The sequence below is a fragment of the Plodia interpunctella genome, chromosome 3, assembly GCF_027563975.2.
Source record: "Plodia interpunctella isolate USDA-ARS_2022_Savannah chromosome 3, ilPloInte3.2, whole genome shotgun sequence".
Classification (NCBI taxonomy): domain Eukaryota; kingdom Metazoa; phylum Arthropoda; class Insecta; order Lepidoptera; family Pyralidae; genus Plodia; species Plodia interpunctella.
This window is the reverse complement of record NC_071296.1, coordinates 6,869,938-6,895,613: the sequence shown is the minus strand read 5'-3', so window position 1 is coordinate 6,895,613 and position 25,676 is coordinate 6,869,938. Positions and strand designations below refer to the sequence as shown.

The window sequence follows — 25,676 nt, the reverse complement described above, 5'->3', positions numbered from 1 at the left end:
GTTAGGAAAGTGGGTTGACTGAAAATCAGGTGATGCGCCAGTTTCATCCTTATTTTGGCTGGTAAGGCAACCTCTATAATAAAACTTATTAATATTAAAATTCTAAATACTTTAATTAACTTTTCCTTCGTTTGTTAATTATCAAGGTTTAAAATTATTGTAGGTATCTACTTCAATAGATATAAGTAAAAATGTCCAGTGGAAGTTTTGGGATATAAAACACTCTATGTATCCTGTTACGAAACCCTGGTTTCATTCTGTGCTTATTAGTTTTTGCGTGAATGAGAAAAAAATCAGAACATTTTCAAATAAACTTTTACCATTTATTGGCACCTATGTATGTAATTAGCTGTACTAAACTCCTCCCCGGGGCTTCGCTTCAATGGGTTCTATTTCAGGCTATATTCATTCTCAGATGAGTACGAGAGATATACCAAACTACATACTTAGATATGCGTCAGGTAGATTTGCTCTTTGAAAAATAATTAGTTTTCATACATAGTACTTACTATAAATACTATTACGTTGTAAATAGGTAAATCACATCATACAAGAAATCAAATCTAACACAGTAACAATTTTTTTATTGCCGGACGTGAGGGTATTGCGTGCTATGCTAGATGTCTGGGCCCGTCTAATTGACTTGATGTAGTGTGTTATGCGAGTGTTTAATAACAATAATTGAAAGTCATTGTGCCTATTTTTGGATTTTTTAAGTTCCAATGTTGTTTGTGTAATCTCCATATTATATTTTTATTATTGAGTGTTAAATTTTTATATCTACCAAATGATTGCTTAAGTGTTTCGTGTGTATTTAATCTTAGTAATCTTGCTGTAATTTCTGTTTTATTTTAATTTTGGCAAATTATTTACTGTACAATTATTTTGCTTTTTGTTTTAATTTTGGAATGTTAACGATTCAATTTCGAAGGTGTGCCCACCTAAAATTGTTTTATTTAGTAGAAATCCTTTCATTATGGTATAATGTAAGTAGTAGATTTAGTAATTTTCTGATTTAAGTTAGTAAAATTGTCTCGGGCTTATAATTGCGTTGAACGAAGGCCCTCAAACGCTCAATGGACGCTCCGCCGTCTGTAGTAAATATTGTTTCAGTAGATAGGATCCATCAATCTCTCGTTCTAAAACTTCGACAATCGGCATCGAATTCTCATTTAACTTTTTCTGACACAATAGGCCTTAATATGCTTTTTGGCCCTTTTTTTCATTCTCAATAACAGTAGGTTGATTATTTACGTTAGGTACTGTTTCGTATTCAGCGAACCTATTTCAATTAAAATTTATGCGTTAATCAATTTCCGAATATAAACTTTATTCTTAGTCTACGAAATATTACGATACAACTATGTCCATACAGTTTTATGACGTTAGGACCATTTATTGAATGATTAGTAAGGAGATTGCCTGGAAATACGTAGCTAAGTAATAAATGATGCTTATACCTATATATATTTATTTTGTTTTATAATGTGCCATTTATATGAACAACAAAACAAGATGCAGATTCGTCGTGTCAATGTCATTTTTAAATGACATTTTGTCGGGTTGTGTGATTTATTAGATAAATGATTTATCATTTATCTAATAAATCACACAACCCGACAAAAATTTCTTGGCATGTAAAGTCACAGATTGATGTATGGCAGTGGCAGCCCTACATAGAGTACCGGCTGTCGGTCGAGGTGAGTTGACGCCGCCAGTCGTAAAATGCAATTTTCCCGCACCGTAATTTCTGCTACGCCGTAGCAACTCTACGAGCGCTACGAGTGCTACGAAGACGCTAATGCTACACTGAACGCATTTAATTTCATTGAAACTGCGCTTCTACGTGTATTGCATTAAATTTACATGACTTCTGTAAATGTAAAGAAAAGCAGCTAAGTAGGTTTATAAGTTTTAAATTGAAATAGGTAAGTACCTGAACGTACAAGTATTTTAATGGCTAGTTAAATTTCCCTCTAGTAGCATCGCGGTATGTCGGTGGATAACCGAACTATTCTGACACTTTTTCAAGGTTTTGATTTACAAATGATCGATTGTGTGAAAAAAGAACGGCCCGGCTCTATTTACCGAGCAGTTGAAACCTAACCAGTATTCTAAGGTTAAAGCGGTTAAGTTGAAATGCAAGCAGATATTTTGAGTAGGTAATCTTGACTATATAAAGTCATATTTGCCAGACAGAAACCAGACACAGATGTTTAGGACGCGGCCCGACCGACATCCTCCTGTAATCAATCACAAATATAAATGTACAAATGAATATGGAATTACACGTTTGCACACTGCGAGGCGTAGGAACTATTTTAAGACAAAATTGTTAAAACCAAAAACCTAAGTTTGAATTAAATGGAGAATGATATAAATATAAATAAATTTTCTCAAAAAAATTATTCTAATAACATATCGTAATAATACCTACTTGCAGTAAAACCGCGCGAAAAATATATAAGATTTTATTAGTCTCTCTCTTTCTCTCTACAACGAATTCACAATTTATGAAAGAAATATGTATTTGTTAATATATATAATTTGTGATCCTGGACGGTCTCGCACAAGTCTAGAATCTAGATTGATGGCGGCGTGTAAGTAATTTCATTTGTCTGGCTAGTGGTCCTTGTTGTTTATTGTTATGCTGGACATTGCAAGATAAACTTTAATTTATTTATTGTTATCATTAGATCATATTTTGTTATTTTTGCATATTGATTATCGAATCAATATATAAATATTGTACTAAAATTTGTATACATATAAAAATATATATTTTTGACGATTTTTACTATAAACATGACGCGTGGTTTCTCAACCATCATCATCAAATAATAAGTTCCAATGCGACGAAATATTTGGACTACTACAAACAATAATTGAGAAGGGAAACCTTCACTCGCCATCTGTGTATGTCCCTTATCACAAATATCGAACATGACCGATGTCGGCGTCACTCTGTACTCGTGTCGACGTTTGCGTTCACTGTTTCTTACAAATTTACTCCCCATTTCTATTTTCTGTTACTAACAGATCAGCGCCTACGGAAAGACCAAGCGTTACTTACCTCAGTCGACGTAAACAGATGACGACCTCCGTGTACACGCTCATCCGCTCTCTATCTATCGCTATCGGAGGTCTTGGGTTCGGTTCCGAGCATGGGCAAATATTTGTATTTATTTGCGGTTTTAGGTATGTTGTGGCCTATGTTTGTGTCCATCGAAGCCACAATATAAGCTTAGTGCTTAGTATGGGCCAATAAATAACATTTATTATTATTTTGATGTTAGTATAAATAACGAAATCAACTTTCTTCTTAATAGGTCGTGTCGCAACTGTCTGCCTGTATGAACGCGATAGCGAATAGATAGTGTGATTCAAGGGGAAAATTTAGGTGTATCTTACTACACTACTTCTTATTATGGTTTCAGGTTTTACCCGAGCAAAGTCAGGACGGGCCAGCTAGTTTTGAAATAAATGTTGATTTGTGTTAGGTAAATGAAAAGATTTATCATGATGAGAAAAAGATTCCGCCGCATCGCCGTTATCTATTCTTCGTCTCCGTTTGTTTAGATATCTAACAAGCTTTAAAAAGGTAAACGATTTTGACATGTCTTCATATTGAAATAAACACAATAAGAAAAAATAAATAAATATATAAGGACAAATCACACAGATTGTGAAAGTAAGTTCAAAACTTGTGTTACGGGATACTAACTCAACGATATATATTTTATAACAAATACATATATAGATAAACATATAAGACCCGGGCCAATCAGAAAAAGATCATTCTCCATCATGGCTCATCATATGAATTATAAGAATTAAACGGAATCATTAAATAAATCATATATTACATAATTTGTAATGTGCTATAAGAGTATGAATTTTGGACTATATAATTATTTACCTTTCTTAAAATATCTAAAACAAAAGGAGTATAGTTGCGAAAAAAAAACTAGAATCCGTACCAATTAAATGTCGTTAGTCATACTGAATGTGGTATATGCATGTTTCATAATTATTTCGACAAGGTTCATCATATTACTTCATTAAAAAATTGACATTAAGTTCATGCCTTTATTTTTAGAACACTGCCAAAAATGCCAAAATACAGATCGTTCGGATATAAGCAAAACAGTGTCACTATTTGTACATAGTTAATATTTTAAACTCCTAAAACATTCATTTTTAGAGATATAACATATTTACATAGAAACTGTTTGTCTATGACATGCTTTCAACAACATACATTAACAACAATATGATATAGTAGAGCCGAAAATATTCTACCCTCTATCTATGGTAATAAGTAAGTATAGTAATAATATAATTATACAAGTAGTGTTACAACATATACAGACAAGTTATATACTATGTGGCTACCACAACATTACCACCACCATTACCATACCGAACCGTTACCTTCACCATATAACCAAAACCAAGGAGCCGTGCGGTTCCCCAGGCGCAACACCTAGCCTGGCGGGAAGATTTTCCCTTTGTGGCGGTCGAGCATAATCACCTAGCTCCCGCTACAGTGGGATAGTGTACCACTGTAGCGGGAGCGGGTTAGGTGTCGCGCCTGGGGAACCGCACGGCTCCTTGGTTTTGGTTATATGGTGAAGGTAACGGTTCGGTATGGTAATGGTGGTGGTAATGTTGTGGTAGCCACAACTACATTCACAATATATATTATTGCATGAATAAATTCTTATTTAAGTTGTGATTTGGTACCCATAAATATATCTCAATTATTATGCTACATACTAATGAACTTGAGAACAACTTATGAATACGCAAGCAATGATATGCTCCTAAATGACCTAAATCTTTAAGTATACATTATGTAAGTATTGTGCTAGACTCCACACTGCTGCCATATAGAAATAATGAAGCATGCAAGCGACATCGCGTGTTTTACTGCAAAGGCATTAGCTATTATTTATTTCCATAAATAACTTAGTAGTTATTTCCTCTTATACATTCGCAATATTTTTTTTTGTCGACAGATGACGTATTCGTACCTTGACAAATACTTTTTTGCAGTCTTATTTTTCTAAATGACTTCTAAAGCACCCCGAATATATTATATGTACATAAAATCTTAAGCATATAACCAACTGACGGAAAGGAATTTATCGTATTGATTGTTTCCAAAATTTTCGTTGTATTTTTTTTATTCATGAAATATATGTTTAATGGAAATAAAAGCGGATATAGATTATCCAAATAAAGCGCAAATAGTATACCATTCACTGAAGCGTTTAATGTTGGTTTGTATACAAATTAATGCAATAGATATCGTGCGATGTCGCCTGCATGCTGTGTGAACCTTAACAGATACCAAATCACGTTTTATCTTAAAATTCAGAACTGGACCCAATTTTGCTGGCTGGCTGGGGTTATAGGCGGCTGGCTTGGAGCGCTGGAAAAAAGAAGCAATAAGGATTGTAATAACTTTAAAATGTTAGCGATAATATACTCAATGAGAAAGTAAGATATAATTATAAAAGGAAAAAATATATACCACCAAAATGTTAAAGAAATTAGGAAAATATCTTCTTCATCAAGTTGAATATTCTAATTGTAACATAAAATTTGTTAAAAAATCTGGAATAAAAGTTTGACACTGTCATTTTGTGCTCTTAGATGGACACTCAAACACCTACCCATCTGGATCTACAGCCTATCTGCTAACTTTTGAGGAAAATATAAATTATATTTGGGTAGAATTACTTGGCAGAATTGTAATCTCCCCACTCCGAGCTGGCTGCTCCTGGTGCAACCGCAGTGGAGGGAGACGGTGCGTGCTGCGGAGACGGCGGGGGCGGCAGTCGGGAGCCTCCCGGTGGCGGCGGCAGCAGGCCTCCTCCGCCAGCGCCGGCTCCTACGCCGCGACGTGGTTTACCACCTTCATTACCATCTTTTTTCTGAAATAAATATAGTGCTTAAATTTAGAATGTAATTTACAATAAATCCAACTATAATATATTAAAAGTCTCCATATGAGTATTAGGATTTCCATTATTAAACTTATGCAGATTTATAGATTATAATTAAATTTTGTGCACAAGTACAATATATCCTAGAATAACATGAAAGAAGGGTATATTTTATTCCAGTTTCCCAGAAAGTTAGAATAAGTTATAAAATAATTATAATAAAAAATTTCGTTACAAAATGTCATGAGACATGGTGTGTGCAAACCCCGTTTTTTAAATGTCTGTGCTCTATTGATGTTTTCTCCCTAAGTATAATGAAATAAAAACACATGTCAAGTGTACATTACTATTTAATCAATCATGTTATATAGATTCATGCAAATCCGAGAATTAAATTATGATTTTATAAATCACTTTGTCTTGTGATAAAAAATACTGTCAAGAACGCGGAGCCACATAATTTCGCCAAACGTCGCCAATAACTCAAAAACATACGCGAGCAACACTGGTAGAAAAAAAAACGAGTCGGCCATTTACATCGTGGATTGACAAGAAGGCAGAAACCTACAAAATACAAGGTAAGATTTTTTGAAGTTTTTGATGTTAAAAATGTATAAAGCATGCCATGTCAAAACTGTGATCGAAACTTTTTCTTTTCAATTAATGTTTTTACTTTTCATGTATTTGGTGGGAAATGTAGTCAAAATGGCATAAACCTATTTGCATGTCCATCATGAACTTTTGAAATTATTTTTTTCAGGCAAGTATCAATAGACGTCTTTTTTTATTAATTTTGCTTAAGATGATTGGTAACGTAACGCGCTAGTACTGCCATTGCCATCTAGCAATTTATTCTTTTAGTCCTAAACTAGGTCGAATTTGCATTATTTTTATAATTACTTTTCACTTGCTTAAGAATTTGATAGTCCCTTTATTTTTTGTTTTTTAGATGGCTAGAAAAAAAAGGCTGAAGAACAGAAAAAAAAAACAAAAAGAAAGACGAGGAAAAAAAAGAAGACAATAAGACTAAGACTTTAGCTATTATAGTATTTGCATGGCAGGAGGCTAAGGACATTGAATTGTTGCAGGAAATGATAATTTAAGCTTGCTGCTAGAATCAACACCCACACAAAGAGGTGAAATTGTATTTAACTTTAATTTCAAATTTGCAAAAAAATATATTAAATTATGTACAAGAAATATAAAAACACATATTCAGTTGATTTTTTAGATCTCATATTATGTTTGATTGCTTGAGTTGTTTTGTTATTATGATTAAGAAGATCAATAGTGTTTGTTATGTTCCATTAATTAGTATATTTCATGTAAATATAAAAAAGTGTTAGTAGGTGTGTAAGAATATAGAATAAATGAGTTATGTTAGGTAATAAATAAGAATGCCAACAACTAATTCTTGTCCTAGGTAACATACCACTTAAAGTAGAAACAAACAAGGTTTTGTTTAATGATTATTCTAAATAATAAATACATGCTTCGTAATTTTATTGTTTTGTTTTATATAGTATTCCAGAAGTTGCAAATGTAACATATTTCATAGAAATTGAAAGCCAAAAATGAAATGATAGTTAAAAATGTGGTGACCTGTCATGTACATGGGCGTCTATTTTCCTTAAAAGTCAAAAACGTGAGCAAGTTGTCAAGCATGTGGGTGCTTATTTTTATCAAGGGGGGTTTACGACAACCCTCGTCTATTTAAGCTCTGAAATCTAAATGAGTAAATATGTAACAATATAAACTAATTAATTAGAGTCGAAACAAAAAGATTTATAAGACTTGATCATTTTACACTGCAGATGAAAATGACCCGTATTTCTGTCCCTATGTATGCAATGTATTTTGATGCAGGTTTTTTAAATAGATAGTGTTATTCCTGAGGAAGGTTTAAGTGTAAAAAATTTTATGGTTTTGCCTGAGCGAAGTCATGAAGGGCCGCTAGTCATGGGCTCATTTGATATCAGTAATTCCTTATTCAAGAAGCAAGTAAGAACCTACAAATAATTGTTAACACAAAAATTTGGCAAGATTATCATTTGACACAAGTCTATAAGCTCATCAAGAAATGAAAGTCACAGATTGTTGCAGCCAAAACCTGGCAACACAGGCAACTTATACTTACTTACATCTTCTATGTACCTTTGACCAAATAATCAATTCTAATCTACAAATTCAGCGCCTTATAAATACAGTCCATTCTCAGCCTATATTCAGGCCTCTGTGCCAACACCAATTCTAACGAGGGTGAATGAAGTAACCCAACCCACATTAATTTGTGGGTTGCATACACCAGAGTTGTGAATCTTACTATCTTTTTTTGTATGTAACATGATGGAATTGTGTATGGACCTTAATGATATTTGTATGCAGCAATGTTCACATTTATTTCAAATGGGTTGTAAATAATTCCCAAGAGGAACAAAGGATTTTCATACAATTTTTCAAGCCAGTTTTTGTTCGACTTTATTATACATACTTTCACTAATACATTCAAACATATAATTTGATTGTTTCAGATCAAGTGTCATATTAAAAATCTTTTACTCACTGTTATTTTCATGTTGATTTTTATGGTTTCCCCCTCCTTAAATCCAAGATCTAACTGTTGTTGTGGAGTGTGTTCATTTTCCTGTTCTTTTCTCAGCCACTTGAAATGATCTTGCAAAGCCACATTGAGATCAAAAGAATCGGATCGGTCCCCAAATCCTAAGCCAATATAAGCACTCCTCCCTGAAGTAAGAACCAAAATTACTAAGACAGTATTATAAAAGCACATTGGATGAAATGAAAAAATATTATTTTAGACAATTGAGTAGGTATTCCCTAACACATCCACAAAAGAAGTTAGATTGTTATAATTGCTTAAGAACAGAATACAGAAATAACAAATACTGTAGATATCACTTACCATTATCATCTTGAATCCTGACCACAAAATAACGTGAACTATCTGTCACCGACTCGAGTGCTACTCCAGGGTATTTATCAATGGGGCATTTGGCAAAAAGCTCCCCAGAAGTCTTGTCCTCCAGTTTCATTATTAACTCCTCTCCTTTGGCAACAAGTCTCATGCGACCCGTCCATTGAGGCTCTTGTAAGTTCCAGTCTGCTGCCCTAAAATACGCCTACTTTTTAATATCGCCAATGACAATGATGTGATCACAATAAAATAAATCACTTAGTAGGTACCTGTATCCTCTATTCGATGTTTTGGGAGGTATTTTAAATACAAACACTTCATTCTTAACAAGAAGAACACTCTCGTATGTCTCCATAATAGTACAAATTATCCAATAGTTATGATTACAAAAATATTAAGGTTAAGTTCTATCTTTTCACATAATTTGATGCAATACAAATTACAAACAAAGCTAGGCAGTCCCTGACCTGACAGACTAGCTAGCTAGCTAAGTGGGTGACACGAGGTGACAGAACCGGGTAGGTAATGACGTGTGAGTGTATGTCTGATATTGAATGTTGCCTGCCAGCAATAGAAAAATACTACAGACTGAGGTGCCATGCACGGCCTCAGAGGTAGGTACAATTGCAAACTCGCCGCTATTACTGCGCAATAGACGTTCATGCAGTGTAACTTGATTTGCTATTGACTGTACTACGTTGGATTTCCGAATGATGTCAGATTAGGATACCTACTAGCCATTGCTACTAGCGCAGACGGTTTCAGTTTTATGTATTCGGATTCAAACCGACCAGCATTGTTGCCATTTTATCTCCTTTGTAGCTGGATTTGTGAATTTTGTTTAAATTTTAATCGACTTAGCAAAAGGCGGCAAAGCTTTTGTGTACCTAACATACAGTGCTGTACTCTGGCGGGATAAATGTGCGGTAATACAGGATAATCTACTAAATCCTTCCTTTTTCCTTTGTCGTATCGTAGGTCGTAAAGAAAATTGGCGCTTTTTACCTCCATTGGCAATGTTTGTGTACCTTAGTTGTATCAGAAGCGCCATTAGCGCTGAGCTTTGCGTAATATGCCCTATTTTTTGTATTTTTTTTTCTTTTCTTCTGTGTTATTTTTTGTATTATAAGTTTCCCTATTCGGAAACCCAATGTGTGCGAGCGCACACTATAAAATGTCAAAATGAGATACCCAACCGTCAAAGTCAAAATGATTTATGAAGTGAGCAACGCCAAAATAAATTAACTGTCAAAGTCTTAAAGTTAAATTAAAACAATTAATTGAAAATTGAAATAAAAAATTGAGTAAGTAACCTGCTTATCTCACCACAGCCAGGTAAGTAGGTGCATATATTATAAATTTATTTACACATTTTTACTAAACTATTGTAATTAATAACGTCTATATATATATCTCTCATTAAATGGGTACTTTTTTTCAGGACTAATTTACCTAACAATGGCACATAATGTGAGTACCTAAGTATTATTATAAAAAACAATATTAAACTTATTTAAGTGTGTCTTATCTTGTAGAAATTTGTTTGTGGGTATTGTTGTTCATTTCGGGCCTGATAAATTTTATTAAAGTTCCTAGTGGTTGGTTTTTGGTAATGTAATTAAACCCTCAGTTAACTATTCTGAATGAGTAACAGTAACAAGTTCAATGTTTCAACATTGAACTTGTTACAAGTACCTATATTTTAGTGGTATCTCAGTGGCAAACATCCTTATTTTTGGATTGAATATTTCCATTCTGGTTTTGTTCTCTGACATATTATTTCTAATCATTGTAATAAAAAGTCATTAACTAAAATGTAATTGAAAAAACACCAACAATATGTTAGTTCCCATTTTTCCAATCCTGGATATGATTTTACCTTGTCCTTGTGGTCTACTCAAGTCAACATTTAAATATTTCAGAAGGCAATTGTTATTTCACTTTCATTCACTATTACTAAGTATTTTAATCAATCATGTGATAATGTCTTTAAATTAGGTACTTGAATTTATTAACCAAAGACTTATTTTAATGATATTCATAAAGCTGTATTCACTACAATAGAGTAGGCTTTGACATAAAAAGATAATTGTAAACAATATGTTTAATCTAGGTAAAATATATATATATTTAGATCATTATCATAATAATGGCTGTAACAATGCAGACAACACTTTAAAGTCAATTTTCAAAAAATATGAAATTATAAAAACGAACTCAACCATCTTAAAAAACTAAAAGGTTGTAACTTATCACTATAAACATCATATTTTAATGTACCTGTTGACCAAACATATGCTACTTTGCAAACATTTTTATAAGTTGTGATGTCATTGCTGCTTTTTTTATGCTGCCTTTAAACTGTCATCAAATAATAAATTAATTTAATTTAAACTTTCATTTAGTGGCATGACAACTAACCTATTGTATAAAATAAAACAATACTGCCATTAAAAATAACGCGCTTATTTTAAGAATTTATTTCTTAGACAATTTTAAAGATTTCATAGAACAACACACATTTAAGAACATTACATTGAATTATTATCTGTGGAACAACAGAACAAAAGAATAGGATTTGGCACCACTTAGCTCTGTTTCTTGAGTTGGCTACACTGGTTTTTGTCGGAGTTGAATCACGTTCAGCGTAGGTATTGCCAGAATGATCCTTTGTCCTTTTGTATCTTTTATGGTTAATTAAGTTATTATAGCCATGTAGTTATATTAGCCATAACTTATACCTAGTGTTAAGTTATTGTCTCTATCAAATATTTCTGCTATCAACTAACGTCCACGGAAACGCTTCAACTTCTGTGACCGTCATTCCGTTGTTCTCTTTTATACTTATCGATTATAATGTTATGCTAACTCATTTGATAATTCGGGTAATTCTTGTTTGAAAAAAAACCAAGAAACGAGAAATAGATAAGTGCTAAACCGTACTTAGTTCGTGTCCAAGTCGGATATTTCAATCATAGATTTAGAAGGGCCACGTTAAAATCTTTGAAATCATAGATTTAGAAAGAGCAGCGCGCGTTTTAAGTTGCTTTTTATACTAGGTTATTACTTTATAGTAGGTAACATGGAATGTAACCGGCTGGCAACACTGTGACTCAAGCAAGGAAGGAAATCAGTCACCCAGCCAGCCAGCATCTAAAAAGAAAATGGCGCCTTGGCTTATGACAATAAATATGTCGATTCGTTTATCGGTATTACCTTCATTTATGCAGTTAATATGCGAAATATATGTGAAGTGAACCTAAGTGCTGTGAGAATTTGTAATAACTTTCAGTGGGTTCTACATCTGTTTGGAATTATGTAAGAATAAAGACGCAGTTTTGTTTTCTTCAATGAATCTGGCATCGACTCGATCGTATGATAATGGGAGACTCGCATTTGTTGATGTTTATGACAATTTTTACATTATTCCGATGTTCTGCAGCAGCGGACAGCTATGAGTGCCCTCAAAAATGTGATTGCCTGGAGCAATACGTAGATTGTTCGAAAAAGAATTTCATTTCTGTGCCAAAAATCCCTAAGTGGGTGGAACAATTAGATCTCAGCTACAACAGGTTGAACGAAAATGTAACACAGAATTTCGATAAATTAGTGAGTATGAAGTTGTTAAAACTGGATAAAAATATGTTGCATCGCATACCGGACTTCTTACAAGAGAAAATAGAAGAGATTAGCTTGAACAGAAATAATATTGAATCTATAGACAGTGGCCACTTCCCGGCCAACTCTACTCTGAAAACTCTAAATCTAAACAATAACCAAATCAAGGTTATTGAAGATGGAGCTTTGAATAATTTGACTGAGCTTGTGACTTTGAAACTTAACCGAAATGAAATAAGATCATTACCTAACCATTTATTCATGTATCAGTCTAATTTGCGAACTCTAGAACTAAATCACAATAAGCTACATGTCATCAATGGCCTCCTATTTCAAGGTCTATCTAGCTTGACCACTTTAAAGTTAAAGTTTAATAATATTGACAATATAATGGATGGTGCCTTTTTTGGATTCAAGTCTGTAAATTTGTTACAATTGGACCATAATAAAATTAAAAGTATATCCAAAGGATGGATGTATGGCTTGGAGTCCTTAGTGACTTTGTCATTATCAAACAACATAATTTCAACGATTGATACAAGCAGTTGGGAACTTTGCACCAATTTGAAATCATTGGATTTTTCCCATAATTATTTAATAGAGATTGATGGTCGCACTTTTCAACATTTGATCAATTTGCAAACTTTAAATCTGAGCTACAATAACATTTCTTCTATTTTACAAGAAGCTTTTAGTCACATGATGCAATTACAAACATTGCTTTTAAATAACAATAAAATATCCTGGACTGTTGAAGACATGGCTGGGCCTTTCTCCAAATTACAAAATTTGGTAATATTCAGTTTGGCCAATAACCACATTAAATCCATTAATTCCCGAGCATTTGAAGGATTGTCTAACATTGTTGAGTTAGATCTAAGAGGTAATAATATAACTTCAATACAGCAACATGCATTTCAGAGTATGACCAAATTGAGAAAGTTTCATTTGAACTCTTCATCTTTGTTATGTGATTGTAATATCCTCTGGCTTGTTAAATGGATAAAAGAAAAAATTGAACATAAATATATTACTGCCACATGTGCCTACCCTGAAGAAGAGAGGGGAGTGTATATTTCTAAATTGAAGGAAGACAATTGTGGAGATTCACCTAAACCAAAAGTTGTAGAACATCCTAAAACCCACCTTGCCATTAAAGGTCGCTCTGCCAATCTTGTGTGTTCTGCAACATCTAACCCATTCACCAATATGACGTTTTTGTGGAAGAAAAATAATGGTAATCTTAGTAACCCTACAGTATATGAAAATATTACTATAGCTAGTAATGGACAGAGACGTGCAACATCCACTTTAGTAATACCTAATGTAACTCATGGTGATTCGGGAAAATATCAATGCATAGTCACCAATAATTTTGGAACGACATATTCTTCAAAGGCTAAAGTAAATATTGTAACATTTCCACGGTTTTTACAAACACCGGCAAATGTAACAGCAAAAACTGGAGATACTGTTACTCTAAATTGTGCTGCAACAGGTGATCCTCCACCAGAAATTTCATGGAAGAAAGATGGTGGCAATGACTTCCCAGCGGCTAGAGAACGACGTATGAATGTTATGCCTACTGATCATCTATTTTTCATTGTTAATGCTAAAACTTCAGATATGGGAATTTATAGCTGTGCAGCTAAGAACCCCGCAGGTACTATCATTGCAAATGCTACATTATCAGTATTACAGGAACCATCCTTTGTAAGAGTCATGGAGAATAAAGAAGTTACCAGTGGTCAGTCTGTTGTCTTGCAATGCATGGTTGATGGTTCTCCTAAACCTATTTTAAAATGGCTCAAAGATGGGACCCCAATAACCAAGTCAGATCGCCATTATTTTACTGGTGATGATCAACTTTTAGTAATTATAGGGGCAGAGTCAAGTGATGCTGGGCGATACGAATGTGAAATAACTAATGAGTTGGGTACAAAAAAAGATACAACAGAGTTAAGGGTTCTTCCTCCAGTTGCTATTATGGTGAATGAAGAAGATATGACTGGTATTATCATTATCACAGTGGTCTGTTGTGCAGTAGGGACATCTATTATATGGGTTGTAATAATATACCACACCCGTCGACGCATGGCTCGTGCGATGCCTACTTTTCCCACCGAAAGTATAAAAATGACACCAGTAGTGCGCAGTGATAGTGATTCACCTCAGATGTTTCCAGACAATATATCAGAGCATTCATCATGCAAAGATAGTGGGACTGGTGACTCTGCTAAACAAACAAGTTTTGATGGTGTGCCTACAGACAGAAGTGATCAAGTGAATTTTGAAACTGTTTGCCGGAGTTACTCTCCAGTGCCAGAAGCACATAAACTTCTACCTTCATCTTTTAAACCATCTATTCAAGTGTGTGTTAATACATCTGTAACTCCAGCAACTTATAGTTTTTCTAGTCATGGTGGTAGTGTTTAAGTTTAGAATATGTTTCTGTTGAATTTTAGTGTAATTTTTTATGTTGCATTTTCACTATTTACATATAGCTATTTGAATGGATTAATGTTAATGTATAAAGCACCAAAGTTCTCTTTCATCTGAACTTATTTTAGAAATAAGTTGTTTTCAAAATTTCATTTGGTGCTTTTTATAATTGGATATTTGACTATGTTCAAAATAAAATGCATAAAGTTATCCAAATACTCTTAACATGATATTTGCATGTCACCTTAAATTCATCAATTCTATTAATTATGTGATTTTCTATTTGTCTGTTATCAATGTAGGTACATATAATAAAACAATAGAAAAATCTGTACATTGAATATATTTTTATAAAAACAAAATTAGGTGATAGAGTCATAGTAATAGAGTAAGAATTGGATAAAAAAAAATCTGTATGTCCTTATGTCTGTTTGTACACACTAACTATTGGATGGATTCAAATGACACTTTTTCTTGTTATATAGCTATTAAGCATATATAAATGTTTTTGAAAGCTGGACCACCTGATACAGAACTGTGATAGACCATCTAAACTATAGAAATATAGAAATGGCGCTTAACAAAAGTTGTTTAGCCTGATGAGCATTTTCTGTAGATGTATACAAGTTGAAGATCTGAAACACCTGATGTAGAGCCAGCATGGTCCAGCTATATTATAAGAAATATAGAAATGACGACTTAACAACATTTGTTTAGCCTGATGAACATTTTCTGTTGAGGTTTAAAAATCGAAGATCTGGAACACCTGAAGAAGAGTCAATGGTCCAGCTAAACTATATAGGAAATTACGCCTTAACAAACATTTTTCAGTCTGATGAGCATCTTCTATATAGGTATTGTTTCGCTTTGTCTGTACAGTTAAATTTATTTCCATAATATTGTGTCTATAAATATTTAAAACATCAAAGTTTTGGCACATCCTATATGAAATTCATAAGATTTAACTAAACTGTTCAACATAAAGTTTTCTATTTGTCATAATAACTTAGCGCCCGAAGGAAAAACCCTCAATATATTGTGCGGCCACGCGAATGACGTCGCGGGCATCAGCTAATATTAAGAATGCTTTTTGACTCCATATTTGTGTTTTCATATGATATTAATGTCATAAATGCTCCATAAAACCTTTTGTTTTTGACATTAGAAAATAAATATCTAATGTGACTAGTTCGAAAACAGGAAATTCTATTCCCTAGAAAATATTATACCTATACATTATTTGGATTTTAATAATGATATTACTATATGTATTTAGTGAAAAAAGCATAAGTAGACATTTGTTTGCTTAGTACAAAACATTACAAACTTGCCAGTATTGGTTTGATGTAAAAGACTGAATGTCATTTAAGAATATGTACATTGTTAATTTTATTATGTTAAGTGATTTTATAAATATTAAATTAAGTCATTAAGTTAATTTTGACGTGCAGCTATGTAATTACCTTACCAATTCTATATTTATGTACAAATTCTACCACATACTATCTTTGAGTCCCTGTGAACATTGTGTATACCAAGTTTAAGTGCCTATAACTATGAGATTTTTAATTAATATTTTCTTAATATCGAAAAAGGCAAAATAAATTAAAACATAAGTGTGTAACTACTATTTATTTTATTTAAATCATAAGAATAATGTTATTTCAGGATGGAGTTCTTTTTTCTGTTATTTATCTAGAATCTTATGTTTAATTAAAATTGTGTGATATACTGCATATATTTATGTGTGCTTTGATACTCTCCTATATACCCTCAACAAATTTGGATACATGTCTGTCTTTGTGAATTGTGAGCAAAATAGGTAATTAAACTTATAACAATTAATTAATAGACTTGATAAATTAACGTATTCAGTTAAGAGTTATTGTAAAATAGGTTAAGCGCTATGCAATAATGGTTAATTTTTATATTAAGTCTGTGATTAATTAATATTTTTATTCAAACAGTTGTTCCAATAACAGTAAAAATAAAATCCCATTAATCAACACAGTCTGGTCCATCTCAAAATTTGGTGCTGCTTTCACATAATGCAAATAAACGCTACATAGTTTTGAATAAGGTTTTGACTGACTGACTGAGTTCTATCTGTAAACACATAATACCCCAACCGTTAATTTTTCCTCGCTTTTATTTAACTTGCAATGTATGAGGGTAATTATGTAAGAAGTGATTTACAGATTCTTATTTCTCTAGCAATTTCCAATCCTATAATGCTATTTATATATCAATTGAATGTCGAATTATAATTAATATGGGCAAAGTTGAGTTGGCAAATGATTTGAGTACTTCAAAAAAACTACAACAGGCACAATTTTTTTATGCCGGGCATATACATAGCAAATTAGGCACTAATTATACGTTCTACTCATACTTGTGTAGGAGATACTTTCTAGCTGGAGTAACGTACACAAGTCTCGATGGTTTTCCAATACCTACTATGTAAGCAAAAACTAACCATTGAGCCACGATTTCGCAGAATCAATAATTTTGTAGATGCCTACTTATCACCCTTATAATAATTTCAAGCAATCTGTAGCACCATACCAACATTTTGGAACCTTACCCTGTAATATAAATGATCAATAACTAAGCGAAAAAAATAATTGTACAAAATGGGTTTATTTTTGCAGGCATTACTCAAATGTAGGCAGCATGGATGAATGAGACATACATAATGTTTTGCCAGGCTCCAAAACAAAAACATATTGACATATTGATTTCTTGAGAGCCATTGAGACCAATTTTATAGACGTTCATTGACTGTGAATGGTGAGGGGTGCTATTTTTAATATGAGTATGTGACTCGCAGAAAACCAGAGAGACGTAATGATATCATTCTGATATTTACAAAAAATAGCATCATTTGGGCTGCATTATGTATAAGTAGAATATAATATTTTGTACCGCACATTAATTTTTACAGGCGTGTCGCATGACGTATACAGTTTGAACACAAATTGATTGTTGATATGAAATATAAATTGGGTAGGTACTTACAGTTTATGTAATTAGAAAATCCGTAGCGAAATATTTTGTGAAATTGAGCGAGAAAAATTTTCTTCGCTGCCGGATATAATAAAATGTCCTGTGATTATATTTTCGGAAATTGTCTATTTTGAAATAGACGTTTTAGGAAGTTGCCGTTCTCAGCATGACGGATTTCCCATTACCTAAACGTGTCTTGTAGGTATTATTGTATAAATCTTTGAGTATGTAATAGGTTAGCTAAACATACTAATCCACTGTTTTATATTGTTTATACAATGTGTGGTATTTATGATGTGGTAATTTATATGTATGTACTTTATAGAATAAAGTTATTAAAGTCAACATTTTTTTTTGTACTAATAAATCGGTCAAAACCTTGTTTTACGATTATAACAAAAGTATTTTTGCAAAATTACAAATCGAAAAAGAGAACTGATATCAGTGGCATAGCTAAGGGCTAGACGGGATAATGCCCCAGGGACAGGCTAGCGGCTCGCCCCGGCTTCGGGCGGGTGCAATATTTTGTTGCTACCTGCGTAATTATAAAAAATCCTTACATTTCTATGCACAGTAACGCCATCGACTATCAGACTTTGAAAATTTCTAGGATAAAAAGTAATGTGTTAATCCAAAGTAAGTATCAGCTACTTCAATACCAAATTTCATATAAATCGGCCCAGCCGTATGAATGTGAAGAAATAACCTTTTTTTATTCATAATTAGTTTTTCAATTATCCTACGGAAACCTGACCATTTACCGGGATGAAATGTATCTAAGATGTTAACCCGGTATATAAGGTACCTACATACTTACCAAATTTCAAGCAAATCGGTCCAGTAGATTTCGAGTGATGCGCGTTCAGATAGATAAAAATTTTCAAAACTATATTTTCGTCATCTATATCAGTAACCAAGTATATTCCATGAAGAATTAAAAAAATATATCCAATGTACAAATTTGGCCTTTCTTCAATTTTATTATATTTATTGATGATAGGAATAAATTGAAAAATGTCTACCAGTACTTATATTTTGACTTACGGAGGATCTAATTTAGTCGGGGCCCCTAGTTTAGTTTTTGGCCCCGGGCTACTAGTTTTAATATAAGCTGATGTGGTAGTTTTAAGTTCTTTTCTGTGGGTAGTTTAGTGAAGAACATCTTAAGGATCGAGCACTCTTAAGAAATGGAGAACTCCGTTCGCATCATCGGCAGTTTTTAGTTCAGAAATCCCTTTAACCTATATATTTGAAGTAGAATATTTTATCATTTTCAATTCAAATCATTTATTCAGAAATTAGACCTTCACAGGCACTTTTTCTCGTCAATTTTTATATTTATAATTATTTCTCACAAACTACTGGCATTTCGGAACGACCACTGCTGAGAAGAAATGCCAATATGAACAAACCCAATTAACAATATACGCAATACACGCTAATAATAATTTGTCTTTGCAGCTCGGTTATGGACAGCCAGGGTATGGGGCTCCTCCACCCGGAGGACAGTTGGAAATGGGACATGGACCTTATCCAAACATAGGAGCCGGAGGACAAGTCTCTCCTCAAGTTCAACAGTGGTTCCGAGCCGTGGATAAAGATCAGTCAGGTTTCATAACTTCCAACGAATTAAAAATGGCTCTAGTAAACGCTCAGGGACAAACATTTTCAGACACTGCTTGTAATTTAATGATTGGTAAGATTTCTTAACATTATTTAAAAAATCACCATTTTTAGGGTTCCGTAAAAAAAATGGGTCAAGTATTTTATTTTTTGTACGGAACCCTAAAACGGGAAGCCATGCATTGAGGTGGGGTAAAAGAACTATTCGAACCTTCAGCCTAACTGCAAATCACATTTCAGGAATGTTCGACAAAGATCGTTCAGGATCCATCAACCTTGAAGAATTTGACAAATTGTACACTTATATAAACCAATGGCTTGCCGTTTTCAAAACTTATGACGTTGACCAATCAGGGCATATAGATGAACAAGAGCTTTCAAAAGGTAAGGAAAATCATTCCCACCCGCTTCATTGAACAAAGTTTTTTTTTTAAGTGTAAAGATATCTACAGAGCACATTCAACCATCTTTTGTTCATTTTTAATGTGGTCACAGTTTGCTTTTGGTGGCTCCCGTTTGCGGTTTAGTAAAATATGATTACGTGGTAAGTATAATGGAAAACTGACTTTCGAATAAAATGCATTTTTTGGTAAGAGGATTTTTTAATCTTCTCTAATAGAGAAATTGATAACTACTAACAGGGACATGTTTAATAACGATATACGACTTACTAGCTGTACACATCATTTCGTTTTCGGCTTGCTCCCTTCGGAATTAGGAGACTGGACTGGATAGCCTCATTATCTAATATGGCTGGAATTAAGTAAAATAATTTTTAAACCGAACCAGTTGTAGGTTTGAGATTAGCCAATTCAACCAATCATTCAATATAATCAAAAACTGATTTCTCTTTTCGATTTAACATTCAGATTGATCTTCTTCTACTTAGCGTGTCGACTCTGCGTGCGGCGGCGGCGGCGGCGAAGCATATTAGGGTGAATTTCACGACTGTTTAAACGTGGCGTGTAGCGTTTCATTAGTGTCGCACATTTTTTTAAATAAAGAATCTTTTTTTGTTATTAAACATTTATAAAATTAACATAGTACCCGTACTTTACTTATTTATAAAATAGGATAATTAAATTGATTTGTGTATGATACAATTTAATAAACACTATGATAGCCCACGGCGGCGTTCAAAACGCTAGTGAAATTCATCCATTAGTTAAGACCACATTGATAGATGTAAATTTAAATAATAATTTACAGTCCTAACAATTTAATTTCCATGTACTCATTTTTTATTATTATTTAATTATGAATCTTTATCTTTCATTTCAGCATTGTCACAGATGGGATTTCGTTTCTCACCGGACTTCATTAATTTTTTATCTAAAAGAAGCAATCCAAACGATGGTAAAATATCAGTAGATCAGTTTATAGTGTTATGTGTACAAATTCAACGCTTCACTGAAGCATTCCGAATGCGTGATACTCAACAGAATGGTACTGTTACTATTGGTTTTGAAGACTTTCTCAATATTGCCCTTAGCTGTTCTATATAGTGAAATGCTTTCACAAAAAGCAGTAGGCCTAGCATATAAATCTTGATATCGTTATGGTAGATAACTGTATGTTGTTTTGTTGCAACAATATAATCTGACGGAAAAAAGCGCAAAGTTTACTGTAATAAACTGTGAATAAAATTCATTTTCAAGTGATAGAATTCCGTGGGGAAATAAATATATCAAATATCCCTCTCTAAATAGCTATAGTAGAGAATATATACATATATCAAGTATTCCTTGTTAAATATAGTATTTAGGGCCGGCAGTTAAACATGGAAAACGATGTCAGACAAATGTCCACCTCTAGCAGCATCGCAGATGCGAAACCTTTTCATCGCGTTTTTCATCACATTTTCATACATTTCCTGCGTTATCTCAATGACTGTGTCTCGAATATGTTGTTTTAATTGCTGAAGGTTCATTGGCCTGTAACACGTCCCTTTAGATAGCCCCACAGAAAAGTCAGGAGCTGTTAAATCAGGCGATCTTGGAGGCCAATCAATGTCACCGTTTCTCGAAATGTATCGACTGGGACACATTATTTTTAATGTTTCTAATGTGGCTCGTTCCGTATGACATGTGGCCCCGTCTTGTTGAAGCAACATGTTTCCTAATCAAAACACGTTGTTCCGTCATAAAACGCTCCATAGTAAATTTGCCGTATCTACACAAAGTAATTTTCATGCAACAACTGTCATATTAACCGCCAAAACAAAATGGCGGCAAAAAAAGTTGTATACCTCCAAGTTGGCCACCCTGTATAATAGAGAAATATGCTCAATCTGAAAATCCTAAGTTACAATGTTCTTATTCATAAGAAAAAAAATACTGTTACCATAACATGAACCAAGAATTTTTCGAGCTTGCCCTACTTATTGCTTATCATATTACTACTATATTTAGATATATACGTCAACCACCATTCCAATAATAGAAAAAAGAAGAAAAAAAATTAATCTTCGATCAACTATATGGAACTATTAAGATATGAATTCCACATTCCATTTCTTACTTTTAATATCTATTGAAAGTGTATTCTTAATTGATTTTATTGTGATTAAAAATCTAATTCCTTACGCCCAAGTCTGCTCAAACTCACTTCAGAGCGAGGATAATATTTTGTTTGGAATATCGTCTTGTTCAGTATTTGATCGAAGAATGCAATTGATATTTTATGGGATCCCTTTTTTCGAATGTTTTATATACCTACCTGGGCGAATATGTAAGATCTGCGTTATTTTAATTATAGTTGGACTACTAATTACCGTAGCTTATAGCTTTTGCAGTTGATAGTGCAAAGAACCGCCCACCTTAGTTTTAATTATTTGCCAGACAGATGACTGTCACCAGTGATCAAAGACTCAAAAACACCAAAATAAGTAATAAAGCCAAATCTCGATAAGTAATAAAGCGAAATTGATATTTAAGCTAGAACGAATAAGTCGAATATTGAAATTTTAAATCTGCATAATCTAATAATATACCTATTCATTATTCAGACCATGAACCTGTCTTTAGATTAAGGGTTAAGTAAATTAATGTGGAATTGAATCTTCTAATTAAGAATAAGCTTATTAATGTTACATTTTAATAACATTTATTTTTGTAATACACTATGCTTTTATTTCTTTGTTTAATTTCATTAGTATTTTTATTGACTCCAGAGATATAGGTGTTCATAGTATATATTATGATCACACATCAACTGCTTGCATTTAAAACTCCAAAGACACATCTGAAAAAAAGTGAAATGTTATTTTATACATTTTGGTACAAAAAATAGAATCAGAAATACAATAATACAACTTACTAGCATCATTTCTTCTCCGTAATGCTTCAGCTTTTTCCAAAGAAAATACAACCTCTTGAAAATTCTTGACAGCCTTGATCATGTTCTTACGGTGAAGCTCACTTTCTGAAGAATTATCATCAAGCAATGTGTATATTGTAGGAATTTCGTCCAATTTCATATGTTTTGCTTCATTTGGTTTGAATACAACACATACTTTTCCAGTTTTCGGATGGATACTAAATGGTGATTTCAATAAATGATTAAATCCTTTAGTTACATTCACATCAAGTCTAGGATAACAATATTGAATTTTCAATTCTTCTATCAAATATCTTAGCTTTCGTGTGCTGCTTGCATTCTGAAAATGTATGTACAAATAACATCTTTTTATATTCAACAGAGCAAGTAGAATGTTTAATAAATAAAATACACAAATTACGCAAATTAGAAATAAGTACTCCGTTTTATTTATAACTAAAAAAATATATAGTTTAGACATTGTGGACATAAAATTTTCAAACTATATAATTTAGATCTCACTAACTTAATTCTGAAAGTGTTAGAGAGAAGAAGGGAAATATACATATCTTTCATACCAACAAGTATATGTAAATAAAGTAATACTAGGAGTAAAATGTATCGAGAGAAATAATGAACATACTTCTCTGCAGTAACTTTCATAAGTACTGATGAAATCATTCCATCTTTCTAAAGATGATTCAGGAATTTTTTCCAGTCTTTTAGCCACTTGCACCTTCAGTGTTTCATCTGGTATTAATTTCAGAAATGCCTTCAGACCTTCTGTTGTAGCAAAAAAATCCTGTTCTTGTACAATTTGTACAAAATGCTTATCTATGATATTAAGGGCTCGTCTGAAACATAATAAATTCAATGACATAAAAATCTACCCCTAACTTGTTTATCATGTAGTAAATCTATCTGGTATTATGAAAAGTTGATATTTACAAAAACCAATATTGGTGCCAAACCAGTTCTAAGATTTAATTTAAGATGGTTTGTCACTACTGCCCCTTGTCCCTTTTGAGGCAACTGGTAAATTAATAGATAGGACAAAATTTAGATACATACTTTATAGAAGGCCAAGAAGACTCATTTTGTAAAATGATTCCCATATGACTTTATTTACTGTTATTATTTTTTACTTTTATTTATATTATGACATTTCATTATTAATATTGAAGAGATAGACAATAAGTAGGCTATACCTGATACTAGAATGTAAATTATCACTTCCCAAATGAACCTTTTTACTTTGGTTTTCTCCTCCTGTTATGAGACAAAGATAATCTGCTATTGCACCTCTTCCAGGGCTATCTAATGTTCTAGCTTCATAGTCAGAAACCCAGCAATGGATACCTCGACGTCCAGAAAATACCCATAGGATATTTTGAAAACCAAAATCTTCTGAAATACCAAGAGTTTTACATTTAACCAACTATTCATATACATCACATCATCATCATACAGAATTTCTAGGTAAAGTAATAAATAATTTAACACAATCTTATTAATTAAAAAGCAGGACACTGCTTCAAAATCCTTATCCTTACATATTATAAAACAAAATTCCATGCTGTGTCTATCTGTCTGTTCATGATAAACTCAAAAACTGCAGCATGGGTTTTTATCAATATATAATGTGATTTCGGAGGAAGATTTCGGTGTATAATATATTGTTTCTACACGAGCGAAGCCAGGGTGCTAGCTAGTAAAACCTAAAAGTGAATCACTGAGAATAACTTAAGATTTAACTAACCTTTTAATGCATTATCAATAACTTTGCAGGCAATGATCATAAACTTCCAACATTTTTCACAAACCTTTGCTTGTTGACAGCATGTTCTAACTTCATCATAATCAGTTAAATCTATATCAAATACTAATTCTCTAGCCAATACTACTGCATCATGTCTACCAATAGAGGGTCTGGAATGAAAATTAACAAGCAATAAGACAAAGTACAAACATTATCGAAAAATTTACAATCTTCAATATAACAAAATTATTATATGCACTTACTTAGTATTATAAACTGCACCAACATCTAATTTATAAGGACATTTCTTTTGTAACAATGTAAGGAATTCTTTCTGATTACTTATAGACAAATATCTAAGATATACATCATCTGCTAATGTGAAAGATAACTCTCTATTAGAAAGTGGTTGAGGGCTGCTACCACACGCTAGCCATCTGCAGAAAACGTTTTGAGGAAAATGTCTCGTATAGTAAATGGGTAGCATATCGGGGAGTAAATTTTCATCGTATTGACCCATCTGAAAATGTGGTAAATTTATAAATATCTAAGAAAAACAATGTTAAATGGATCACGTCACTTTTCCTACGTTTCTTAAACGTACATACCATTTTGTCCAAAATACCTATATGTGATTCGTTTTGTCTGTTTTCTTTCCTGTTTTATTTTCCTATTGTCGAACTAATGAAAAAAATCTGGTTTTTTTTTTTGAAGAGCTAACTACAGATAGCTAGGAGGAATAGAAATTATAGGTAAGTTAGAAACAATATAAAAATGTACTTTGTAGTTAGAAAGTACCTAGGCTAGTTAGGTTTACCAAAAAAAACAGTTTGAATGGCGCGAGCGAATCGAGCGCGAACACTGTGTTCATGTGACATTGACGGTGACGTTATTGTTTTTTTTTCTAGGCTGACGGACTTATTATGGAGTTGAGGCCACGCTCGTGAAGCAGGTAGAAATAGAAATTCATAACATACTAACATACATCACAGGTTATGAACAAAATGGTAATATTACAAAG

At 32.9% G+C, this 25,676-nt stretch overlaps 3 protein-coding genes and 1 long non-coding RNA gene across 6 annotated transcripts; 2 read left to right on the top strand and 2 right to left on the bottom strand.

Annotated features, from left to right (window-relative positions):
* Positions 1-4,075: 4,075 nt before the first annotated feature.
* Positions 4,076-9,408, bottom strand: LOC128683951 (uncharacterized protein). The gene is made up of 5 exons (XM_053770069.2): positions 9,159-9,408; positions 8,878-9,083; positions 8,518-8,699; positions 5,749-5,942; positions 4,076-5,437 (listed from the first exon to the last, which is right to left on the bottom strand). Exons 1-5 carry the CDS (start codon positions 9,242-9,244, stop codon positions 5,380-5,382), a joined length of 726 nt encoding a protein of 241 aa, XP_053626044.1. The 5' UTR covers positions 9,245-9,408; the 3' UTR covers positions 4,076-5,379.
* Positions 6,400-7,459, top strand: LOC128683952 (uncharacterized). Its single transcript, XR_008406339.1, has 2 exons — positions 6,400-6,532; positions 6,904-7,459. It is a non-coding gene; the product is annotated as an uncharacterized LOC128683952 (long non-coding RNA).
* Positions 9,409-10,109: 701 nt separating the features above from the next.
* Pef (Peflin) lies at positions 10,110-22,710 on the top strand. Of its 3 annotated transcripts, XM_053770065.1 has the most exons (5): positions 10,110-10,224; positions 10,331-10,359; positions 19,417-19,651; positions 19,819-19,962; positions 20,860-22,710. In XM_053770065.1, exons 2-5 carry the CDS (start codon positions 10,348-10,350, stop codon positions 21,081-21,083), a joined length of 615 nt encoding a protein of 204 aa, XP_053626040.1. In that variant the 5' UTR covers positions 10,110-10,224; positions 10,331-10,347; the 3' UTR covers positions 21,084-22,710. The 3 variants fall into 3 exon arrangements, with proteins under 3 accessions (XP_053626040.1, XP_053626039.1, XP_053626041.1); XM_053770064.2 differs by lacking the exons at positions 10,110-10,224; positions 10,331-10,359 and adding an exon at positions 11,994-12,498; XM_053770066.2 differs by lacking the exons at positions 10,110-10,224; positions 10,331-10,359 and adding an exon at positions 14,939-17,739.
* Prim1 (DNA primase subunit 1) lies at positions 22,706-25,511 on the bottom strand. The gene is made up of 7 exons (XM_053770067.1): positions 25,264-25,511; positions 24,919-25,175; positions 24,656-24,825; positions 24,105-24,303; positions 23,540-23,750; positions 22,897-23,236; positions 22,706-22,821 (listed from the first exon to the last, which is right to left on the bottom strand). The coding sequence occupies exons 1-7, from the start codon at positions 25,264-25,266 to the stop codon at positions 22,802-22,804; spliced, it is 1,200 nt and encodes a 399-aa protein (XP_053626042.1). The 5' UTR covers positions 25,267-25,511; the 3' UTR covers positions 22,706-22,801.
* Between the last annotated feature and the right edge of the window lie 165 nt (positions 25,512-25,676).

Excerpts from the sequence above, each read along its gene's own strand:
- LOC128683951 (XM_053770069.2), bottom strand. The coding sequence starts at position 9,244 with ATGGAGACATACGAGAGTGTTCTTCTTGTTAAGAATGAAGTGTTTGTA. Across the intron at positions 5,943-8,517 it reads AAATCAACATGAAAATAACA|AAAAAAGATGGTAATGAAGG; the intron begins GTGAGTAAAAGA and ends TATTTATTTCAG. Across the intron at positions 5,438-5,748 it reads GGAGATTACAATTCTGCCAA|CGCTCCAAGCCAGCCGCCTA; the intron begins GTAATTCTACCC and ends TCTTTTTTCCAG.
- Pef (XM_053770064.2), top strand. The coding sequence starts at position 12,265 with ATGATAATGGGAGACTCGCATTTGTTGATGTTTATGACAATTTTTACA. Across the intron at positions 12,499-19,416 it reads CACAGAATTTCGATAAATTA|CTCGGTTATGGACAGCCAGG; the intron begins GTGAGTATGAAG and ends TTGTCTTTGCAG. Across the intron at positions 19,963-20,859 it reads TGAACAAGAGCTTTCAAAAG|CATTGTCACAGATGGGATTT; the intron begins GTAAGGAAAATC and ends CTTTCATTTCAG.
- Prim1 (XM_053770067.1), bottom strand. Across the intron at positions 23,751-24,104 it reads AATTTACATTCTAGTATCAG|ACGAGCCCTTAATATCATAG; the intron begins GTATAGCCTACT and ends ATTATGTTTCAG. Across the intron at positions 23,237-23,539 it reads ATGAAAGTTACTGCAGAGAA|AATGCAAGCAGCACACGAAA; the intron begins GTATGTTCATTA and ends ATACATTTTCAG.